The sequence below is a fragment of the Danio aesculapii genome, chromosome 15, assembly GCF_903798145.1.
Source record: "Danio aesculapii chromosome 15, fDanAes4.1, whole genome shotgun sequence".
Classification (NCBI taxonomy): Eukaryota; Metazoa; Chordata; class Actinopteri; order Cypriniformes; family Danionidae; genus Danio; species Danio aesculapii.
The window spans coordinates 9,918,770-9,939,864 of record NC_079449.1 but is presented as its reverse complement, the minus strand read 5'-3'; the positions used below and the strand labels follow the sequence as shown (position 1 = coordinate 9,939,864).

The 21,095-nt window shown below is 31.7% G+C and overlaps 1 protein-coding gene across 12 annotated transcripts in view; it reads left to right on the top strand.

Moving 5' to 3' along the window:
- robo2 (roundabout, axon guidance receptor, homolog 2 (Drosophila)) overlaps positions 1-21,095 on the top strand; it is a 687,764-nt gene that overhangs the window by 535,760 nt on the left and 130,909 nt on the right. For 7 of the 12 annotated variants that reach the window (XM_056473158.1, XM_056473166.1, XM_056473156.1 and 4 more), the window contains exons 3-7: positions 791-948; positions 2,519-2,639; positions 4,496-4,634; positions 17,343-17,479; positions 20,286-20,297. In XM_056473158.1, coding sequence (XP_056329133.1) covers positions 791-948; positions 2,519-2,639; positions 4,496-4,634; positions 17,343-17,479; positions 20,286-20,297 — 567 coding nt within the window. The remainder of the gene's footprint in view (positions 1-790; positions 949-2,518; positions 2,640-4,495; positions 4,635-17,342; positions 17,480-20,285; positions 20,298-21,095) is intronic. The other 5 variants (XM_056473160.1, XM_056473157.1, XM_056473165.1 and 2 more) reach the window with 1 other exon arrangement.

The window sequence follows — 21,095 nt, the reverse complement described above, 5'->3', positions numbered from 1 at the left end:
TCAAAATTATTAGCCCCCCTGAATTATTATCCCCCCTGTTTAATTTTTCCCCCAATATCTGTTTAACTGCGAGAATTTTTTTTTTCAACACATTTCTAAACTTAATAGTTTTCATAACTCATTTCTAATAACTGATTTCTTTTATCTTTGCCATGATGATGCAAAATAATATTTTACTAGATATTTTCAAGACACTTCTATACAGCTTAAAGTGACATTTAAAGGCTTAACTAGGTTAATTAGGTTAACTAGGCAGGTTAGAGTAATTAAGCGAATTAAAAGCTGCTTTTATTCTAGCCGAGATAAAACAATAATTCTGACATCAACTGTACATACATACTGTTCATACATAATTCTTGCTGTCTGGCTACAGTAGGAGTATAAGACTTCATCCAGTGTTCATCCAATTTTTGTGCTGGAAATATATATGCAAATTAGCACCTGTTCAATGAAGCCAGGCCTTATTTGCATATTTAAACATACAACCTTGTAATATAAAAAAAGTTTTTAATTCTTAATGTAATCAATCAGCAGGTACGGTGATAAATACTAGTTAATTTTCCCCCAGTTTCCCACTGCAGTGTGTTTCCTCTCTGACAGGTGTCTCTGTTGAACATCCGAGCACTGCTGGAGCGTGTTGCTGCTTTAGAGGACTTAATGAAATGACATCTGTTTCAGCAACAAAGGAACATTTATTTGTGCCACAGGGGGATTGCAAGCATGAGTTCATTTGCCAAGGCTTGAGGAATGAGCTAATCTTCTTTTTTCTCTCTGCTTGTGTCTGTTTCAGTGTTACGGGATGATTTCCGGCAGAACCCTACAGATGTGGTGGTGGCCGCTGGAGAGCCAGCCATCCTGGAGTGTGTCCCTCCTCGAGGACACCCGGAGCCCACCACCTACTGGAAGAAAGACAAAGTCCGAATCGATGAGAAGGATGACAGGATCAAGGTGAAAACTCGAGAGAGCAGGAAGATTTATTTTATTTTATTTTATTTTATTTTATTTTATTTTATTTTATTTTATTTTATTTTATTTTATTTTATTTTATTTCAATTATTTTTTTATTTTAGGTTATTCAGTTTTATTTTTAATTTTATAAAAAAAATAAATATATATATATATATATTATTTGTAATTTAATTACATTTTTATTTTTATTTTATTATTTTTTGTTTTAGGTTATTTATTTTTTATTTGTAATTTAATTACATTATTTTATTTAATTTAATTTTATTTTAAATTTTATTTGAATTTTGTAACTTTATTTTTAATTTAATTTTGTATTTTTTTACTTTAGGTTATTTCTTTTTTATTTGTAATTTCATTTAATTTATTTTATGTTTATTTTTCAATTAATTGTAATTTAATTCAATTTTTTATTTTATTTTTTTATTTTAGGTTATTTGTTTTTTATTTGTAATTTCATTTCATTTTTATATTTTATTTTGAATTTTATTTGAATTTTGTAATTTGATTTTTAATTTCATTTTATCATTTTTTACTTTAGGTTATTTCTTTTTTATTTGTAATTTCATACAATTTTTATATTTTATTTTGAATTTTATTTGAATTTTGTAATTTAATTTTTAATTTAATTTTATAATTTTTTACTTTAGGTTATTTCTTTTTTATTTGTAATTTCCTTAATTTTTTTGTTTTTATTTTTTATTTTATGTTTGTTTTTTATTATTTGTAATTTAATTACATTTTTTATTTTATTAGTTTTTATTTTAGGTTATTCATTTTTTATTTTTTATTTCATTTCATTTTTATTTTTATTTTTATTATTTGTAATTTAACTTAATATTTTTTTTATTTTGAAGTAAAAAATTTTTAATTGATTGAAATTTGTTTTATTTTATTATTTTTTCTCTTTGTAATTTAATTTAAGATTTTACTTTGTTTTATTTTAGCAAAAATCTAAAACTTTTTTTATCTTTTTGAAATAGTTTTCAAGGATTTACATATTTACTTAAGAATTTACTTATTTACTAGTTTACTTATTATGTTTATTTTACAGATGTTTTAAGGTTTTTTTTTTTGTTTCATCTAGTTTTTCAAATGTATTTTACTTAGTTTTATTTAGATTTACTTTCTGTTTTTTATTTATTGTGTTTTTATTTGCTTATGTTATGCAATGTTTTTGCTCTGTTTGTTGTAGTCTAAATATTTACAGTCGCAGTGAAGTAATAATAATAATTGCCCTGTAAAGTTTCCAGCTGATTACAAAGATGTTTAGTTTCAGACTCAATATGTTTTGTTCTCAGATGTTTTGTTTCAGACTGAATATTTCTAAACAAAGAGAGCTTTATTCAGGGTGTGGTGTAGCGGTAATGATCTGTCCTTGAATCTAGAACATTACGGCTTCAAAACCAGCAATAGGTGAATCATAAACCACATCTATTTTGCCCTTGAGCAAGACACCTAATCTCAGGTAGCTCCACTGAGAGTGTTGCGGTATCTTATCTAATGAAGTGTCATAGAAGCTGTAAAGTTTCATTGTTTTTTCCTCTTTTAGATCCGTGGAGGGAAGCTGATGATCTCCAACACCAGGAAAAGCGACGCTGGCATGTACATTTGTGTGGGCACCAACATGGTTGGCGAAAGAGACAGCGAAACAGCCCAGGTCACTGTGTTCGGTGCGTTCATGGCCACTGACTATCTAACTCATGAATGAATGAATGAATGAATGAATGAATACAAAATACAACAGAAACATACAAAAAAAAATTCTTAGAAAATCATCTCAGCTAGTAATTGACTTTTCTGTAACTGACACTTTCCATGGTGAGAGAATGTGCATAATTTCTTTGTTTTATTTAGTTTTTAGTTTTCCAATGTTTTTTTTTTTTTGGATTTATGTTGTTTTTTTATTTTAGTAATGCTGTTTTGTTTTGTTTTGTTTTCTGCAAGCTTATATGATTTATGATGTTTTTATTATTTATTTGTTTGTCTTTTACGTTTGCTCATGTTTTTTTGAGGGGTTTGTTTTGTGTGTGTGTTACGTTTAGTTTTTATTAGTTTGTTTTTTTACTTCTTCGGAGTACAAAATGTACACTTGTACTTTAAAGTCCAAAAATTGGTCCTTAGGGTACAACTTTGCACCCAAAATGAGTTCCAAATCACAGTTCAGTACTTCCCGAAAATCCTAAAAATAAAACTTTTCCAGAAAATGTTGAGCATCATACTTGACACTTCTGCAAACAAGCAAGAAGTTTTATATATATATATATATATATATATATATATATATATATATATATATATATATATTTTTTTTTTTTTTTATATATATATATATATATATATATATATATATATATATATATATATATATATATATATATATATATATATATATATATATATATATATATATTATTTGCCGCTTTCTTTTACAAAAGTTTGTGACTGGATTTATTTTATTTTTATTTTAGTAATGCTGTTTTGTTTTTTTCTTCTTTTTTAACATTGTTTCTGTTTGGGTTCATTGTTCTATTTCCTAGTTCTTTTGTTTTGTTTGTTTCTTTGTTTTGACACTTTGTTTTTTAACTAGATTGATTTAATTTTACTTGTGCTGTTTGTTTTATTTCCATTTTTTGCATTGTATTTGTTTTTTATTGTTCTGTTGGTCAGTGATGTTTTTGTTTTGTTCATTTTGTTTGTCTTTTACTTTTGTCCATGTTTCTGTTTGTTTGTTTGTTTGTTTGTTTGTTTGTTTGTTTGTTTGTTTGTTTGTTTGTTTAGTTTTAAAAGTTTTTATTATTTTTTTTTTTTTGACTACGGTCAGAAAAAAGGTACCATGGAGGTACAATTTTGTACTTAGAAGTACAAAACCTATAACTGTACTTTAAGGTCCATAGCTGGTCCTTAGGGTACAACTTTGTACCCAAAATGAGTTATCATAAACTCTAAAACCCTAAACCCCAGTCACGACCTTGTATTTTCAAAAGTACAGTTTCGTACTTTCTTGGTTTTTATGTTTATTTAGTTTTTAGTTCAGTTATGATGTTTGTTTAGATTGTTTTGCAGAAGTTTTCTATATATTGCTTTATTTAAATCAGTTTTCTCTTTTAGTCACCATGTTTTACTTTTTTTTTTGTTATTTGTCTATCCTTTTGTTTACACTGTCCTTAGTTCAGTCACTGACACTGTAGTGTTGCCCAAATCTTCATTCAGTACGTCCTGAACCTGATTCCTTGCCATAAAAAAATAAAACTATTCACTCACTCCCAGAAAATGCTTAACATCTCAGCTCAAAATTGACGCTTCTGTAAACAAGCAAGTTCCAACGATCCCCATTAATTTTTCCATGGTGAGAGAATGTGTCATGTCTAATTCCCCTATTATGCTTGTGTCTTCATGTCAGTCGTAAAACATGCCGAGACAAAAAAAAAAAGTATCGCTCACTCTCTTACGTAACATCACAAGAGCTTCTGTACACCATTTGTGACTAATGTTGAGTCATTGAGGTTTCTTATGTCCTTCTTTCCAGAGAGGCCCACGTTCCTGCGACGTCCCATTAACCAGGTGGTTCTGGAGGAGGAGGCGGTGGAATTTCGCTGTCAGGTGCAGGGAGACCCGCAGCCGTCCATCCGCTGGAAAAAAGACGACATTGACATCCCCCGCGGGAGGTGAGACCGAGACACGCTGACAGACATGTCTGCCAATCTCAAACATATACAGTCAGAATTATGAGCGCTCCTGAATTATTAGCCCCCTGTATATTTTTATCCCCAGTTTCTGTTTAATGGAAAGAAGATTTTTTCAAACACATTTCTAAATATAATAGCTGATAACTGATTTCTTTTGTTTTTGCAATGATTACAGTGCATAATATTTTGCTAGATATTTGTAAATGTAAAACTGCTTTTATTCTAGCCAAAATAAAACAAATAAGACTTTCTCCAGAAGAAAAAATATTATAGAAAATACTGTGAAAATTTCCTTGCTCTGGTTAACATCATTTGGGAAATATTCGATAAAGAAAAAAGGCATCTGTGATGTACGTAGGCGTAGAGCTCCACGCTGGGGCCCGTTTTCAGAGCTCTGTCGTGAGGCCCCCTGCTGAGAGTAGAAGCCAGAGCTGCGCCGTGGGCCTCAGTGCTTTGGATTCTTTAGCTCCGTGCTGAGGCCCTCGGGTAAAGACAGGTGTACCCGGTGCAGGTGAGGATCTGGCAACACAAAAGAGAAGTTATGCAGCCTCGGGCCTCTTCGTTCAGACTGCGATAGTGAGATAAAGAGAGCGAGAGGGAGAGGATGAGAACACTTTTGACAAAGATCATCCTGCAGGGGATACAGAAAAAGATTTAGTCATGGACCAGATACAGTGTGTCAAAAGCAATAAATCTAGAATCGAATTCATACGGAAACATTAGATGAAATGTGGAATGGTACTATTACTGTGTGAGGAGGCTTAGTTTGTCAAGTGGTTAATATTTCCCTTACAAAAAAGCTATGATTTTATATTATTAATAATATTTATTATTGTACACTACTAATAAAATAGTAAAATATTAAAAAACTTCCACTTAAATATTAAAATATATATTTAAGTATTGCAACTTTTATTCAGCAGGATGCTTTAAATTGATACAAATCTAGAGATTTATGTTAGCAAAAAATAAATAAATAAATAAATAAATAATAATAATGATAATAATGATAATAATAATCACAATAAAATTAATAATAATAGTAATAACAATAATAATTATAATGATAATAATAATATCAAATAAAAATAATATTAATAGTAATAATAATACTAATGATATTAATAATAATGGTGACAATAATATTAATAACAACAACAACAACAACAACAATAATAATAATAATAATAATAATAATAATAATAATAATAATAATAATAGTAGTAGTAGTAGTAGTAATAATAACAATAAAAGTAATAATAATAATAATAATAATAATAATAATAATAATAATAATAATAATAATAATAATAATAATAATAACAACATGAATAATAATAACATTTATAATAATAATAATAATAATAATAATAATAATAACATTAATAATATTAAAATCCTGATTTCTATAGCTTTAAGCTGCACAATTGTTGTCCAAATTGATAATAATGTTTCTTCAGCAACAAATCTGCATATCAGATCATTTACTTATTAAATCTTCCTCATTTCTAATCATTTAATGTGTCAAATTTAGAAAAATAGCCATTTTTTAAATAATAATAATGTTTCAGAATGATTCCCACTGATTGCTAACACACATAACTGAAATTGTTCACTATACTATTCACATGACTCAGCCCCTGGTGTATGTGTCTGTGCTGCTTTTAAAGTCCATGTAATCAGTTCTGAACAGCTTCAGCTGTGTGTGTTAGCAATCAGTGGGAAACCAGAACAGGTGTGAGTGTATGGTCCATGACTGGATCTTGTGGTCCATATACCGGCAGATTTGTAGTTCTATGCGATCGGTGATTGTGTCACAAATCTATGTAGAGTAAATGTTAGCATGTATGTGAAATATTATCATATTCATACACTATACTAATACAGAGTACTTCATTTAACACATTTACGTCATACAGCACAGTATGTTATGCTTTTTTTCAAATACCCTGCTAAATGTTCACAAAAGCATGGTATAACCATGGCCATATTGTACCATATATAAAAGCACAGCAAAACCTTTGAGTTTCTTATTTGAAGAAATATTCAAATTCAAAGTTTATTTGTCACATACAGAGTCATAATTATGCAGTGAAATGCTCGTCACCTTAAAAATAATAACAAAAATAATAATAATAACAACAAGAAGAATCTAAATTTGGAGAAACAGAAGTTATGCAATAGAAAATAAAAGCAAATATAAACGAATTACAGACTTTTGATATAGAGTATGTGGTGCAAGTATAAACATATAAAAGATCTATCTGTACAAACACAAACAAAGATGTGTTTCTAACAAGAGACTTGGTGCATAAGAGAGAAGGGATTGCATCCTATAGGTGGTTAAAAACCCTAAGAGTCAAGTATTAAAATAAATGTTCATCAGTAAGAGTAAAAACAGCCTTGTCTATTGAGACAGTGCCAAAACACGTGTGTGTGTCCTCAGACTGCAGATAAGGATGCGAGCAGCGGCTGTGTTTGTGAGTGCTATCATGTCTTGTTTGTTTGTTTGCGTCTGTGATTTGGTACGGGTCACCGGCCCGCATGCTCTCACAAGCAACCCAGACAAAATAAACCCCTGCGCCTCTGTGTACTTTTCCCACATTCTCCATATCTGTACAGCTTTCAGACTTAGTCCTGTTCAACCATTCTAAAAGGACAGTTTATTATTGGGACTTTACATAGATTTACATAACATCTGTGCACATTTTTTCTTTGTGTTTTTAGAAAGTCAGACAATTAATTAATCCTTACATAATCTACTATAGTACACACTGTAAAGTAGCAGTTTTCCATATTTTATGATTCATGCTTTTATTTTTCATGCTTATATATGCTTTTTTAATTCCATTATGGGACTTTATTCTTCCTACAACTTTTAACTTTGAAAAGTTCTAAAAAGTGACTTTTATTAACATTTTTAATAGTTTAAAGTGATATATCATCTGGGTTGGTGTTGTGTATTACGCTACAAAACCCTTGTAATAAACTGCCAGTGTATGTTATTTTACAGACCTGTTTCTCTATATATATATTTTTTTTTTACTTATTTCAAACAACAAAAATGTCAATAAAAGTCAATTTGTTAAACTGTAAGTAAATTTTTCAACATAAAAAAAGTCGACAGAGCAGAGATCAACATCAAATAAGTCAATTCACAACCGTTAATAAACGGAAAGCACATAATATGGAAACTGTTAATTAACAGATATACCCAGGGTATACACTTTATACCCTGGTTATGCTATGAATAATTTCAGGATTGACTGTATATATATATATATATATATATATATATATATATATATATATATATATATATATATATATATATATATATATATATATATATATATATATATATATATATGTATATATATATACAGTTGAAGTCAGAATTATTAGACCCACTGAATTATTAGCCCCCCTGTTTATTTTTTCCCCAATTTCTGTTTAACAAAGAGCAGATTTTTTTCAACACATTTCTAAACATAATACTTTTAATAAATCATCTGTAATAACTGATTTAGTTTATATTTGCCATGATGACAGCACATAATATTTTACTAGATATTTTTCAAGACACTTCTATACAGCTTAAAGTGACATTTAAAGGCTTAACTAGGTTAATTAGGTTAACTAGGCAAGTTAGGGTAATCAGGCAAGTTATTGTATAACGATGGTTTGTTATGTAGACATTCTGAAATATTGCTTAAAAGGGCTTTGATCTTAAAATTGTGTTTAAAACTGCTTTTATTCTAGCCAAAATAAAACAAAAAAGACTTTCTTCAGAAGAAAAAATATTATCAGACATACTGGGAAAATTTTCTTGCTCTGTTGAACATCATTTGAAAAATATTTGAAATATTTGAAAAAGAAAAAAATATTAAAAGGGTGGCTAATAAATCCAAAGATTTTACTTTGAAAATACAGCCAAAATGTTGCCATCCACCTACTTTATTAATTCCAAAAACTTAATAGCTGTTTATGCCAAGCCCAACAAAAAAACAAGATCAATGATTCTTATAATATGAGGACATGGCAACACTTCAAGATCATGCTTTGCGAAGCAGCCGTCAAAACACAAACAAAACACACTGTCGATGGTGGTTTAATTAATTATACCGAACCTAATCAGGATGAAAGTATGAAATCAAACTCACACAATGTTTACAGCGTGTATACATTTGAAATATGCAACCTTGGACCACAAATCCTAATGTTTTATTTTGCGCAGGTATATTTTTGTAATAACCAATAGCCAAAATCACATTTTATGGGTCAAAATAACAGGTTTTTCTTAAAAACCAAAGCCAAAAACAATCAAATATTAAGTAAAGATCATGTTTGTTGAATATTTGTTTGGAAATTTTCAGAGTAAATATATCAAAACTTTATTTTTGATTAGCAACATGCATTCCTACACACTTCAATAAAACAGCTTCTCAAATAATTCATTTTTTTAACCCTCAGATTTCGTATTTTTAAATAGTTAAATCTCTGCTAAATATTATCCAATCCTAACAAACCATACATTAATGGAAAGCTTATTTTCTCATCTTATTTATTCCAATGTCACCAAATCTCAATTTTGAAAAGGGTCCAGGGTCACATATGAAGTACTTTAATATGAGTTTGAATCAGTGTGGTTGAATTTGACCAGTTTGTTTGGTATTCATTGACATCATTCATCACAATTATATTCCATCCCTGTAGTGTCCATCTGCTTAAACATATTAAATTCATGAAGATTTATACATAATTACTTTACCATGCTCCTTTCATCAGATCACAAGTGTCATCCCGCACATTTCGGTGCAGACTTTACTTGGTTTATTAGTTTTGTAAGAAACAATTAGATTAATCTCCATTATTCAGCTGTCAGCTAAAACACACATAGTAATTAATTCAACGCGTACTACAATCAGTCTATCTGTCAGGTAATAATTCAACATGCGTCTTCTCTTTTCTTCCTGAGAAGCATATCAAGAAATTAATTAGGTTTAGAGAAAGAAACAATGACAATCTAATAATTAAATAAGTCGGAATTTCGCAGCACGTAATTACCACAAGACCCATACTAGACAAAAAAACATGTGTCTGATTTTATTTTCTTTCTATGAAGCGGCGGATTATTTTAATTTTGACATTCTGAGCCGTCGAGTCACTTGTATTATCCTCATCGCCTCTTTTGGTCCTGATTATGTAGATGTCTGAAAGAGCTCACGTTTGTGCTAGATAACAGGTTTCCAACCAGTTGACCTTCAGGTTATACAATATTTAACATTTAAATGGTGGAAAAACCCTGTCCTATAGGCCCCGGTCACAAAATCAAGATAGTGTTCCCCTTGCAACATAAAACCTCACCAAATATCCATTTTTGGAATATTTTTATTTTCATATTATATTTATCGAGGGTCCATTACAATTATTAACATAACCTATTATTATTATATTAACATTTAAATATTATAGCTTCTTTAAATTTTCTAAACCCTTTCATTCAGTCATCAATCAAGTTAAATGTTCATAATTAAATGCGCAGGTTAGTGTATACTCCATCAGCTGTTTTCGTTTCTGTCAGCGTTGTGTTTTTGACAGCTTGGCGCCATCTTGTGACTAAATGATGCGCAGGTTAGTGTATACTCCATCAGCTGATTTCGTTTCAGTGAGTGTTGTGTTTTTTACAATTTGGCGCCATCTTGTGTCTAAATGATGTGCAGGTTAATGTATACTCCATCAGCTGTTTTTGTTTCAGTCAGTGTTGTGTTTTTGACAGTTTGACGTCATCTTGTGACTAAATGATGCGCAGGTTAGTAAATACTCCATCAGTTGATTTCGTTTCAGTCAGTGTTGTGTTTTTGACAGTTTGGCGCCATCTTGTGACTAAATGATGCGAAGGTTAGTGTATACTCCATCAGTTGATTTCGTTTCAGTCAGCGTTGTGTTTTTGACAGTTTGGCGCCATCTTGTGAATGAATAATGCGCAGGTTAGTGTATACTCCATCAGCTGTTTTTGTTTCTGACAGCTTTGCGTTTTTGACTGTTTAGCGCCGTCTTGTGTCTGAGTAATTTAGAGGTTAGTGCATACTCCATCAGCTGATTTCATTTCTGTCAGCATTGCGTTTTTTACAATTTGGCGCCATCTTGTGACTAAATGATGCGCAGGTTAGTGTATACTCCATCAGCTGTTTTCGTTTTTGTCAGCGTTGCGTTTTTGACAATTTGGCACCATTTTGTGACTAAATAATGTGCAGGTTAGTGTATACGCCATCAACTGATTTTGTTTGGGTCAGCATTGCGTTTTTGAAAGTTTGACGTCATCTTGTGACTAAATGATGCGCAGGTTAGTGTATACTCCATCAGTTGATTTCGTTTCAGTCAGCATTGTGTTTTTGACAATTTGGCACCATTTTGTGACTAAATAATGTGCAGGTTAGTGTACACACCATCATCATTTTGGTTTGGTCAGCATTGCGTTTTTGACAGTTTGGCATCATCTTGTGACTAAATAATGTGCAGGTTAGTGTATACTCCATCAGCTGATTTAGTTTCTGTCAGCGTTGCTTTTTTGACTGTTAGTCGCCATCTTGTGACTAAATACTGCGCAGGTTAGTGTATACTCCATCAGCTGATTTAGTTTCTGTCAGTGTTGTGTTTTTGACAATTTGTTGCCATTTTGTGACTGAATAATGCACAGGTTAGTGTATACTCCATCAGCTGATTTCGTTTCTGTCAGCTTTGCGTTTAATTTAAGAATTATTGAACTATTACTGCTTAGAACAGTGTCTTGTGTCTATTTTTAGGTTTTGTGCAAGTAGTCATTTAATAAGTGTGATAAAGCACATCCAGGCGGTTGTTTTGCAGGAAAAATGACCTTGACGCTTCACATTGGACCACCAATAAACCTTCTGCCATAACAACCACCTGGGTGTAATTTATCCCTTTCTTATTATGCCCCAATCCGATATTTCTGGTAAAAAACCTTTGGAGAAGTAGCATCTAATCCAAACTCTCTTTTCGCTGAGTTTCAGGACGCCTGCGCTGTTCATGCAGAGATGAGATATGAACTCATTAGCTTGTCAAAGTAACACCAGGCCATTTGGCGCAGACTTTTACACCAACTCTGAGCTCCAAGTACAAATTAACAAGGAAAAGACAGTCAAAAGCTGTGTCTGCAAATGTTTACACCCCCAATCTGTCACTAATGCATGCTGCGTAATATGTGTGAGTTGTTTTGGAGGCCAATGGAGTCTTCAGCATTGCCTTTCTTCATGTGTAATTGCATTCCTCTCCTAATAGAGAACAGATCCGGCTCTGAGAGGAAGCACATATAGAGCGCTACTGTTTCTCTGTGTGTGTGTTTCTCGTTTTACCAGGCTCGTTTCATGCAATATTTAGTCTTAGTGGTTGAAGATCTGATTTGCATGTGTTTATGTTGTTTCTTTAATCTCAGTCTCTCTCTTTCTTTCAGTATTCGGTTACGTCAGACTGCGCCTCAGGCTCTGTCAGAACGATACTTGATAGTTTTGAGTGTTTAAGCTTTTGTGCTGTGTCTTTCTCCTTGAGTTTACATTGAATCAGTATCAACTTTATTCATTTAAATGTGGACTTTGTGACCTTACATGATCAAAGCATGTAATACATTTATCAATTGTGATGAAATTAGCAGTTATAAGCAAAGAAAAACACTGTTTGTATCAGTGTTATTTTCAGAAACTAATGCAGTTTTATTATTCATTTAAATTAATGGTAAGACACTTTGCAAGTACATGTCAACTTACACTAACCCTAACCCCAAGCTAACAGTCTGCTTATAATATATTGAGAATTAGTTGACATGTAGATGCAATGCAACTTAAATTCAACAAAATACGTTAAAGGGACTCTCAAAATAAAGTAATGCCGAATTTGTTTTTTGTTTTTTTAGCATTTATGTTGTGTTGTTTGTCATTTAATATTTTTTTAATGGCAAATAGATTTCTTTCAGTTATTTTTAAATTAAACTTAATGTTTATTTGATGCTTTTTTACCTAAATGTTTCTTTTTTAACTTACAAAAGTTTTTAATTACAAATTATATAAAATATATAAATTATATTTGGAATATTATGTTTAAAAATGCATAAATAATAACATGTTGTTACATATTATTCCTTTGAATACAGATTTACATTAAACATATAACGTTTATGTAACAAATGTAATATTTTTTACAAATCAAAGAAACACTGAAAAAATATTTTTGTTTTGTTTTGTTTAAATTTTATTTATTTTAATTTATTTTTACATTTTTAAATGATAAACGATATAAAAATGTAACAAATCAACGAAATACTGAGGAAATATTTTTATTTTGTTTTGTTTTGTTTTGTTTTGTTTTGTTTTTTGATTTGATTTGATTTGATTTGATTTGATTTGATTTGATTTGTTTTGATTTGTTTTGTTTTGTTTTGTTTTGTTTTGTTTTGTTTTGTTTTGTTTTGTTTTGTTTTGTTTTGTTTTGTTTTTTGATTTGATTTGATTTGATTTGATTTGATTTGATTTGATTTGATTTGATTTGATTTGATTTGATTTGATTTGTTTTGTTTTGTTTTGTTTTTTGATTTGTTTTGTTTTGTTTCGTTTTGTTTTTTGATTTGTTTTGTTTTGTTTTGTTTTTTGTTTTGTTTTGTTTTGTTTTGTTTTGTTTTGTTTTGTTTTGTTTTGTTTTGTTTTGTTTTGTTTTGTTTTGTTTTGTTTTGTTTTGTTTTGTTTTGTTTTGTTTTGTTTTGTTTTGTTTGTTTTGTTTTTTTGTTTTGTTTTGTTTTGTTTAATAACTTGAGTTTTAAGTAAAGTTTATATTTCATGAAGATATTTAGTAGCTTTCTTAATGTAAATATCAATATTAAATTAATAAGTAATATGTACTCCTACAAACTCAATTAGGTCAAGTTTAAAGGCAATTTTATCAGTATTTAGTTTTTTTTTCAACTCTTATATTCTAGATTTCCAAATAGTTATATATCTTGTATATATTGAAATAGTGGAGCAACCAAACATCAATGAAAAGCTTAATTATTCTATTTTCATATGATTCGTAAATCTCAATTTCCAAAAAAAAGACACTTACGACTTGTTTTGTGGTCCAGGGTCACAGTTTATATTGCTAAATACCATTATATTTCAGGTGCTTATTCAATTCTCCTTCTTGTTTGTTTGTTTTTACATCAAAATAAAGCAGAAGTACTGATTTGATTGCATATTGTCCTCCTCCACAACAGTGTATAAGAATAATTCTGATCTTATTGGTCGTCATGTCAGGGGGTCAGCTCGTGCCACATGGCTGGCCAGATCTGGAGTGACAGACAGCAGACAGTAGAGTGTGGTCTAGCCGTCATACAAAAAACACTACAGCACAACGCCCTCTCTCACACACACACACACTCACTCACACAGACCCACTCACATACACACTCCACAAATCCCAATTATAGCAACATACTACAAAGAAGACCATCCAGCAAAGCCTGTCAACTTTTCAACTGCACTTTCACCTCACACACACACACACATACACACACACACACACACTCAGCTCATCACCTTTGGCTGTCAGTTTCCAGGACACGCTGCTCCTGAAGCTGCCAGAGAGGTGCAGATCAATAAGGCTGGATTCTACATCTCAAATCCCTCTGTACTGTCTGACCTGGAATCGGCCTGTTTCTCTGATTAGCCCCCAGAAACGCCCACTTCTCCCTCTCATACACACACATATCACATCGGATGCCTCATAAATATTGGAAGCATCTGCGGTTCCGGTTGAAAGCTTCCTTCTCTGTAGACTGTATATGTGTGTGTGTGTCATTGTTGAATAATTAATCTTTCGCTGTCAGTAATAAAAACATATGCAGTGCTGCTATATAATGCACTTTCTCAAATATACACTCTATTTTCCCCACCTGGTGTCCTAAATCATCTCAGATATGACATATTGTCAATTTTAATATACAAGCGCGATATTTTATGTGATAATTTTAATACATATTATTCTGGCATTTATTTTATCTTTATCTAATTTGTTAACTATCTTTAGACATGTTTAAAATACTAGAGACCCAGACTTGATATATTATGGGTCAAAAACACCATTCAGCATGACACAGCCTTTATGATAGCCAGCTAGTTAACGTCAAGTAAACATCGCAGCATGTCATGAACCGCAGGGAGCTAACGTTAACTTATCTAGCGCTTACGGATAGCTCAAACTGCTGTGCTTTGTGTATTACATTATTTAGAACTTACCTTGATATGTTTCTTCAAATTCGACGGTGAATTTTTGAAGGCCATCATTTCGCAATCTTTCGGGAGGCAGAGCATGCACTTCATTCGATATTCCATATCATTCTATATAAACACTCATGGGCCAGACGGAATCTGCGGACATTTTTTACTATTTCTGCTGAGAATATTGGTAAAAATCTGTGGAATTCTGGAGAATTATTTGGGAGTATCATAACTAAAACCTTAATAGAGAGATGTCAAATTCAATTCCTGGAGGGCCGCAACCCTGCACAGTTTAGTTCCAACTCTAATTAAACACAGCTGATCAAACTAATTAAGTCTTTCAGTCTTGTTTGAAACTTACAGGTACAGCTGCGGTCACACCGGGATTTGTGTGTGCGAAATTCTGTCGTACGGCGCTGCGAAAAGGGGCGGGATTAAACAAGATTAAGCGAGCGATTGCTCCATGTTTTAAATTTCTGTCCTGAGAGGTCTTGTTTTGATCCTCGATTGGTCTCACGCAGTCAAGTGATGCGATTTCGCAGGTCAGAGTTCACCAAGCGTGAACTTTGCACCACAGCGAACTGCGAAACTTAACGTATGACCCTGCGTTTCCGGTCTGACGCATTCGCGTGCGTATGAATGGAAGTCTATGGGAGGAAAAGCCTAGTGTGACCGCAGTTTTAGTGTGTTGAAGCAGGGCTGGAACTAAACTGTGCAGGGCTGCGGCCCTCCAGGAATTGAGTTTGACATCCCTGCCTTAATATATCAAATACAAAATAATATCCTTTTAACTTGTATTAAATGTTTAAAATGCAAATCCAATTAGATCCACTTTATTTGGTAAACAAAGCAAGTCTCTCATATAATTTATCTACTAAATACAGAAAATATTACTGTACAAACTGCATTGTACATAAATCAGATAAACAATTTCATATTAGTCAATAATATTACTGAAATTAATTTAAAAACTTAATAAATATAGATATTAAACACATTTACTCAAGTAAATAAACAGAATTAATGATGAGCTAAAAATCTGCGGAAACCTATGGCAACCATGGACTCAAAATAGGGCCATGGGTCACCACGAACAGTTGAAAGTGAAGGAGTTGAAGGTGGAATTTCCAGGTTTTCCATGTCAAAAACCAACCAAAGTGCTCTCAATGCAGGCAGGCAGCACTGTCTTCTTTGATTGTCTGAATGATGACATACCAGCTTATTCAAATCTGTGACAGAGCCATATGCTGCTCTGGCATTGATAATGTGGGTTTGGAATGATTCGTAACATTTTTATAATTGTAACGAGTAACTATGCAACACATAAAAATCGAGAAGTAAAAGTATTAAACTCATCGAATTATGTACTGCAGTAAAAGTGGAAGTAGGAGAAAAAAACAGATACAGATACAGCCTTTTAGTTCTTAAGTACAGTAGTGAAGTAGTTCTACTTTGTTACTATACATCTCTGACTATATTACATAGGATGTTATAACATCAGTGCTTCCCATAGGTTTGAAATATACTTAGCCAGATTGAAACACACCTTTTACCCATGGCACATGCTACATGCAACAAAAAAAAAGGGATTTTCAACAATATTGTTATTTATTATACAGTTTTTTTCAATGGGTTGAAGTTTTCTTTCTTTCTTTTTTTAAAGATTGTTAAAATAATATAAGATATCCACTTTTTATTTTACTTTTATTCTATTGAGGAGCTATGTGCGCTCACTGACAGGTAAAATCTGCTGCTGACATTTTGTTCAGTATTGCCAAAGCGTGTTAGGCATGTATACAATATGTAATATATCAACATTATCAAATTAAAAAAAATACAGCAAATGAGAAATAAATTACATAAAGGAATAAAAACATCTATGGAATAAAAAGGAAAATGAGTTAATTGACCATTTCTAACGATGTACATATATTTTGCAGCCAGTTTAGATGTAATTTCGTCTTCTCTGAGTATAAAGAAAAGTTTATCAACAAATAATTAATTATACAATGTTTGTCTCTGTCTTGCGGCTGTGCATGCGCTGTCAGCTGCAAATCTAAGTGAAAGTACAGTAAATCAGGCTTAAAATAAAAATGACAACGGCTTAGAAAATGAAACCAAAAGCCGAATCCTGGACATTTTAGAAGAATTATAAACCCCGGACGGATGCCTCTTTAAGTCCCAAAAGGCTCTGTAGGTCTCGGCAGAGCACCTGAGGTTGTCTGTGGGTATCACTGTCAGTGCACAATGAATTATGGGATACTCTGAGTAATGAAGGATTAATCTGTTGTATTCTTTATTGCATTTAAGTGAGCGTTCAAATCAGGGCAGCATTTGTCTCAGTAAAGTGAAGCATTCTCATTTAAATTGGGAATGTGGTATCTGATTTCTGTACTCATCATGTTCACATCATGTGTTTCAGGTATGATATGAAATATGATAAAGATGACTATGTGCTGCGGATAAAGAAGGCAGCAGCCACCGATGAAGGAACCTTCACCTGTGTAGCGGAGAACCGAGTGGGAAAAATGGAGGCGTCCGCAACCCTCACCGTCAGAGGTCAGTTGAGTGTCCACATCAAAAGTGAAATCACGTTGTTTACGGTGTTATTAGCCTTATGGATTGGTTGGTTGCCATGAAAGTGTTTCATCATAAAGTTTCAAAGCGATTCGTGCAATCAGCTCGGTTGATTGCTTTTGATTGCATGATTGATTACTAATTACTTCTTTTGATTACTTGATTATAATTATTGATTGTAGAAAAACATTTTTGCACCATGTTTATAGAGAAGAACCTGAAAGAAAAATATTGTTATAATAATAATAATAATAATAATAATAATAATAATAAGTATTATTATTATTATTATTATTGTTATTGACATACTCATTATTATTATTATTATTATTATTTTTTTTTATTATTATTATTATTATTATTATTATTTTTGACATAGTATTATTATTATTATTATTATTATTATTATTATTATTATTATTATTATTATTATTATTATTATTATTGACATACTAATTATTATTATTATTATTATTATTATTATTATTATTATTATTATTATTATTATTATTATTATTATTTTTGACATATTATTTTTATTATTATTATTATTATTATTATTATTATTATTATTATTATTATTATCAATCTGGCAAACAAAACCAAATTGTATGTATTTTAGAGAAACCAGCAATGCATTTATTATAAACATATTTATTATTATTCTTAGCAGTAGTATTATTTATTAAATATTATATATTCATTGCATGTTTGATTACTAATTACTGTTTTTATTACTTAATTATCATTATTAATTGCAGAATTACATTTTTTGCACCATGTTTAAAGAGATTAAACTGAAAAAAAATTGCATTGTTTTTGTTAGAAAAAATAAATAAAATAATAATAATAATAATAATAATAATAATAATAATGATAATAATAATGATAATAATAATAATAATAATAATGATGATAATAATAATAATAATAATAATAATAATAATAATAATAATAATAATGATAATAATAATAATAATAATAATAATAATAATAATAATATATAATATAAAAAAAATTGTTATCATTAGTTTTAATCTGGCAAACAAAACCAAATTGTATGTATTTCAGAGAACCCAGCAATGCATGTATTATTGACATTATATATAATATAAAATGTAGATACTGATTTTTGCTCCATGTTTAAAGAGTTTAAACAGAAAAAAGAAAAATTATTATTGTTATTAATATTAATAATATTATTATTATTATTATTATTTGTTTTTCAGAGAACCCAGCAGTGCATTTATACTGACCTACACTACAACAAATATGATCAAAAAGACTTGTTTAATAAGTTATTCAGGTTTCAACTTATTATTTTGAAGTTATTAACAGACGTTTTAAGTCTTTTGAATCAATGTAAGTTAAAGTGACTTAATAAAGTGAAGTTAATTTGATTCAACTTAAATTGATTTAAGGCAGCAACAGTTTTTTACAGTGTGGGTCATTTGACTCTATCATAAGGTTTCTCTTTACTTGAAATCAATAGCGGTATAATGTATTTTCCTGTAGTCTCAGTCTAAAAGAGTGGGATAACCTCCTGACGGGTCTCAAATGAACTCCTGAAGTGTAATTTAGGTGGTGGTGATCTTGCCCTGAGCACCAATCCTTTTTATTATTTACACCCCCTAGAATGGAGGCCACCATCCCCCCTTCTCGACACACATAAACACACACACTATCTTCCACTTTGGCTCTCCAAGTCAAACCAGCAAAACCATTTCACAGTTTACTGATGCAGACCGACCTTAGAAAGGCCAGCTTGGGTGGGCAAGGTTAATAAAAATGTTTTATTTTTTTATTTTTTGCCATAATCTCCCTCTCTACCTCTTCTCCGTCTCCCTTCTCTTCTCACCACATTAAATCAAACTGCTTAGATGCTCTGGGAAGGGCTTTAAAACCTCACACACACAGGGGGGTGGGGGGGGGGGGTTTGGTGGCCTTCAGGAGCTGCCAGTGGGGACAGCCGTCAAATTTTCAGCTCTTTTGAAAGCAGGATTTACAAGTGGACAGAGTTCAGCCGTGAAGGGATGCAGAGTGGAGGGGTTTAATAGAGGGTTTTTTTTTTTAAGAGGGAGGGAAGGAAGGAGAGGACAGCACTATATGAGCATGGTTGCACCCTCTTTATGTCAATATGGCATCAGCCTCCTCGACAGCTCCACTACTGCATTAAATATGAACTGCTTTTTTTTGTTTGTCAGCTAGTTTCTCTTGGTCATTCCTTCAGTACTGCCTACAGTCTGTCTTGCTGAGAGCTGTGTGTATCGAGCTCATTAATGCAGGTGAAGCAGATCTCATAGCTTGAACTGTATCCCGGACGAGCCCCCATTTTTAGACAATTCTTATAAAAAGAGATGTCTGTAAGTTAAGGAGGAAAAGGAAGACTGCTAATTTGCTTTTTGGCTGTCCACATGTTCACAAAACAACAGTAAATAATATGTTATTTTGCCACCAGGTGGCGCTAGTCTTGAAAATCATTTAAATTGTTTGATTTCTTTCATTTTTTTTAAAGATTTTGGTCCACCCTAACAATGAAATAAAATGAAATACATTGCATTTCTCCTCTCCTCCTCGCATCTCTGCTCTGGAATCTGTTTCCACCAGCCAACACTGTTCTGAAATGTTGTATACAAAAACAAAACACATTGCCATTGTTCATTCTGAATTTGGTTTCTTTGTTCTTAATTATTTTCACTTTCTTCTTTGTTCGTCCTTTCTGTTTTGTCTGTCCTTTGTTCATTTTTTTGTTGTTATCGTCTTCACTCCACCATTGTTGTGTCTTCAGCTCGCCCTGTCGGTAAGTACCCATCACAGTCACTCCTCCATACTGCATGTGTGCCTTCTGTGCTCCTTCCTCCCTTCCTGCTGCACACACATATATACACAATAGGGAGGCTCAACTCTTCAACTAACTCTTTAGAGATGCAATACTTCCCTCTTCCTCTTCTGTACTTACCTAAGTTACATACTAACCTGTAGCTGGACTAACTGTACTTTAGTATAGTAATCTTCCACACTAGGACAGCCCAAAAAACAGCCTATTGAGTGAGTGTGAAAAGTGTGTATCCTCTTTGAAAACTTTGTGGATTCTACTTAATATAATTAAATTCTTCATAACACGCATAGCCATCTGGGTGTACATTTGGCTGCGTTGAAATACTTCAAAACAACATGTTCCAGACTCTGAGAGGATGTTCGATTAGTCATGTCAGTTTCTGTTTATTTTTCTGTCAGTGTGTGCATTTCGGAGAAAGCGTGCATGCTTTTTTCCCCTGTTGTGCTCATGTGTGTTTACTTACAGCTCTCAGAAGTGTGTTTAGTCGTGAACTCTCTCTAGTATGGAGCAGATGTGCTCCGTCATGAATTAAATATGGGAGCCGATCAGCTATTCTGCTCTTACAGGGCCGCATTCTCCCAGCAGACACTTCCCAATGAATAGAGCCCAGCGTGTGTTTTATCCACAAAACACACATGCATTAAAGAATGTACCAGAGATGCAATCAAATGCAGTCACAGTTTATTTATGACTATCTTTGTTCTGCTCTCTTTAGAAAAAAATAGACTTGGGAAGTGTGTGTATGTGTGTCCTGGCCAA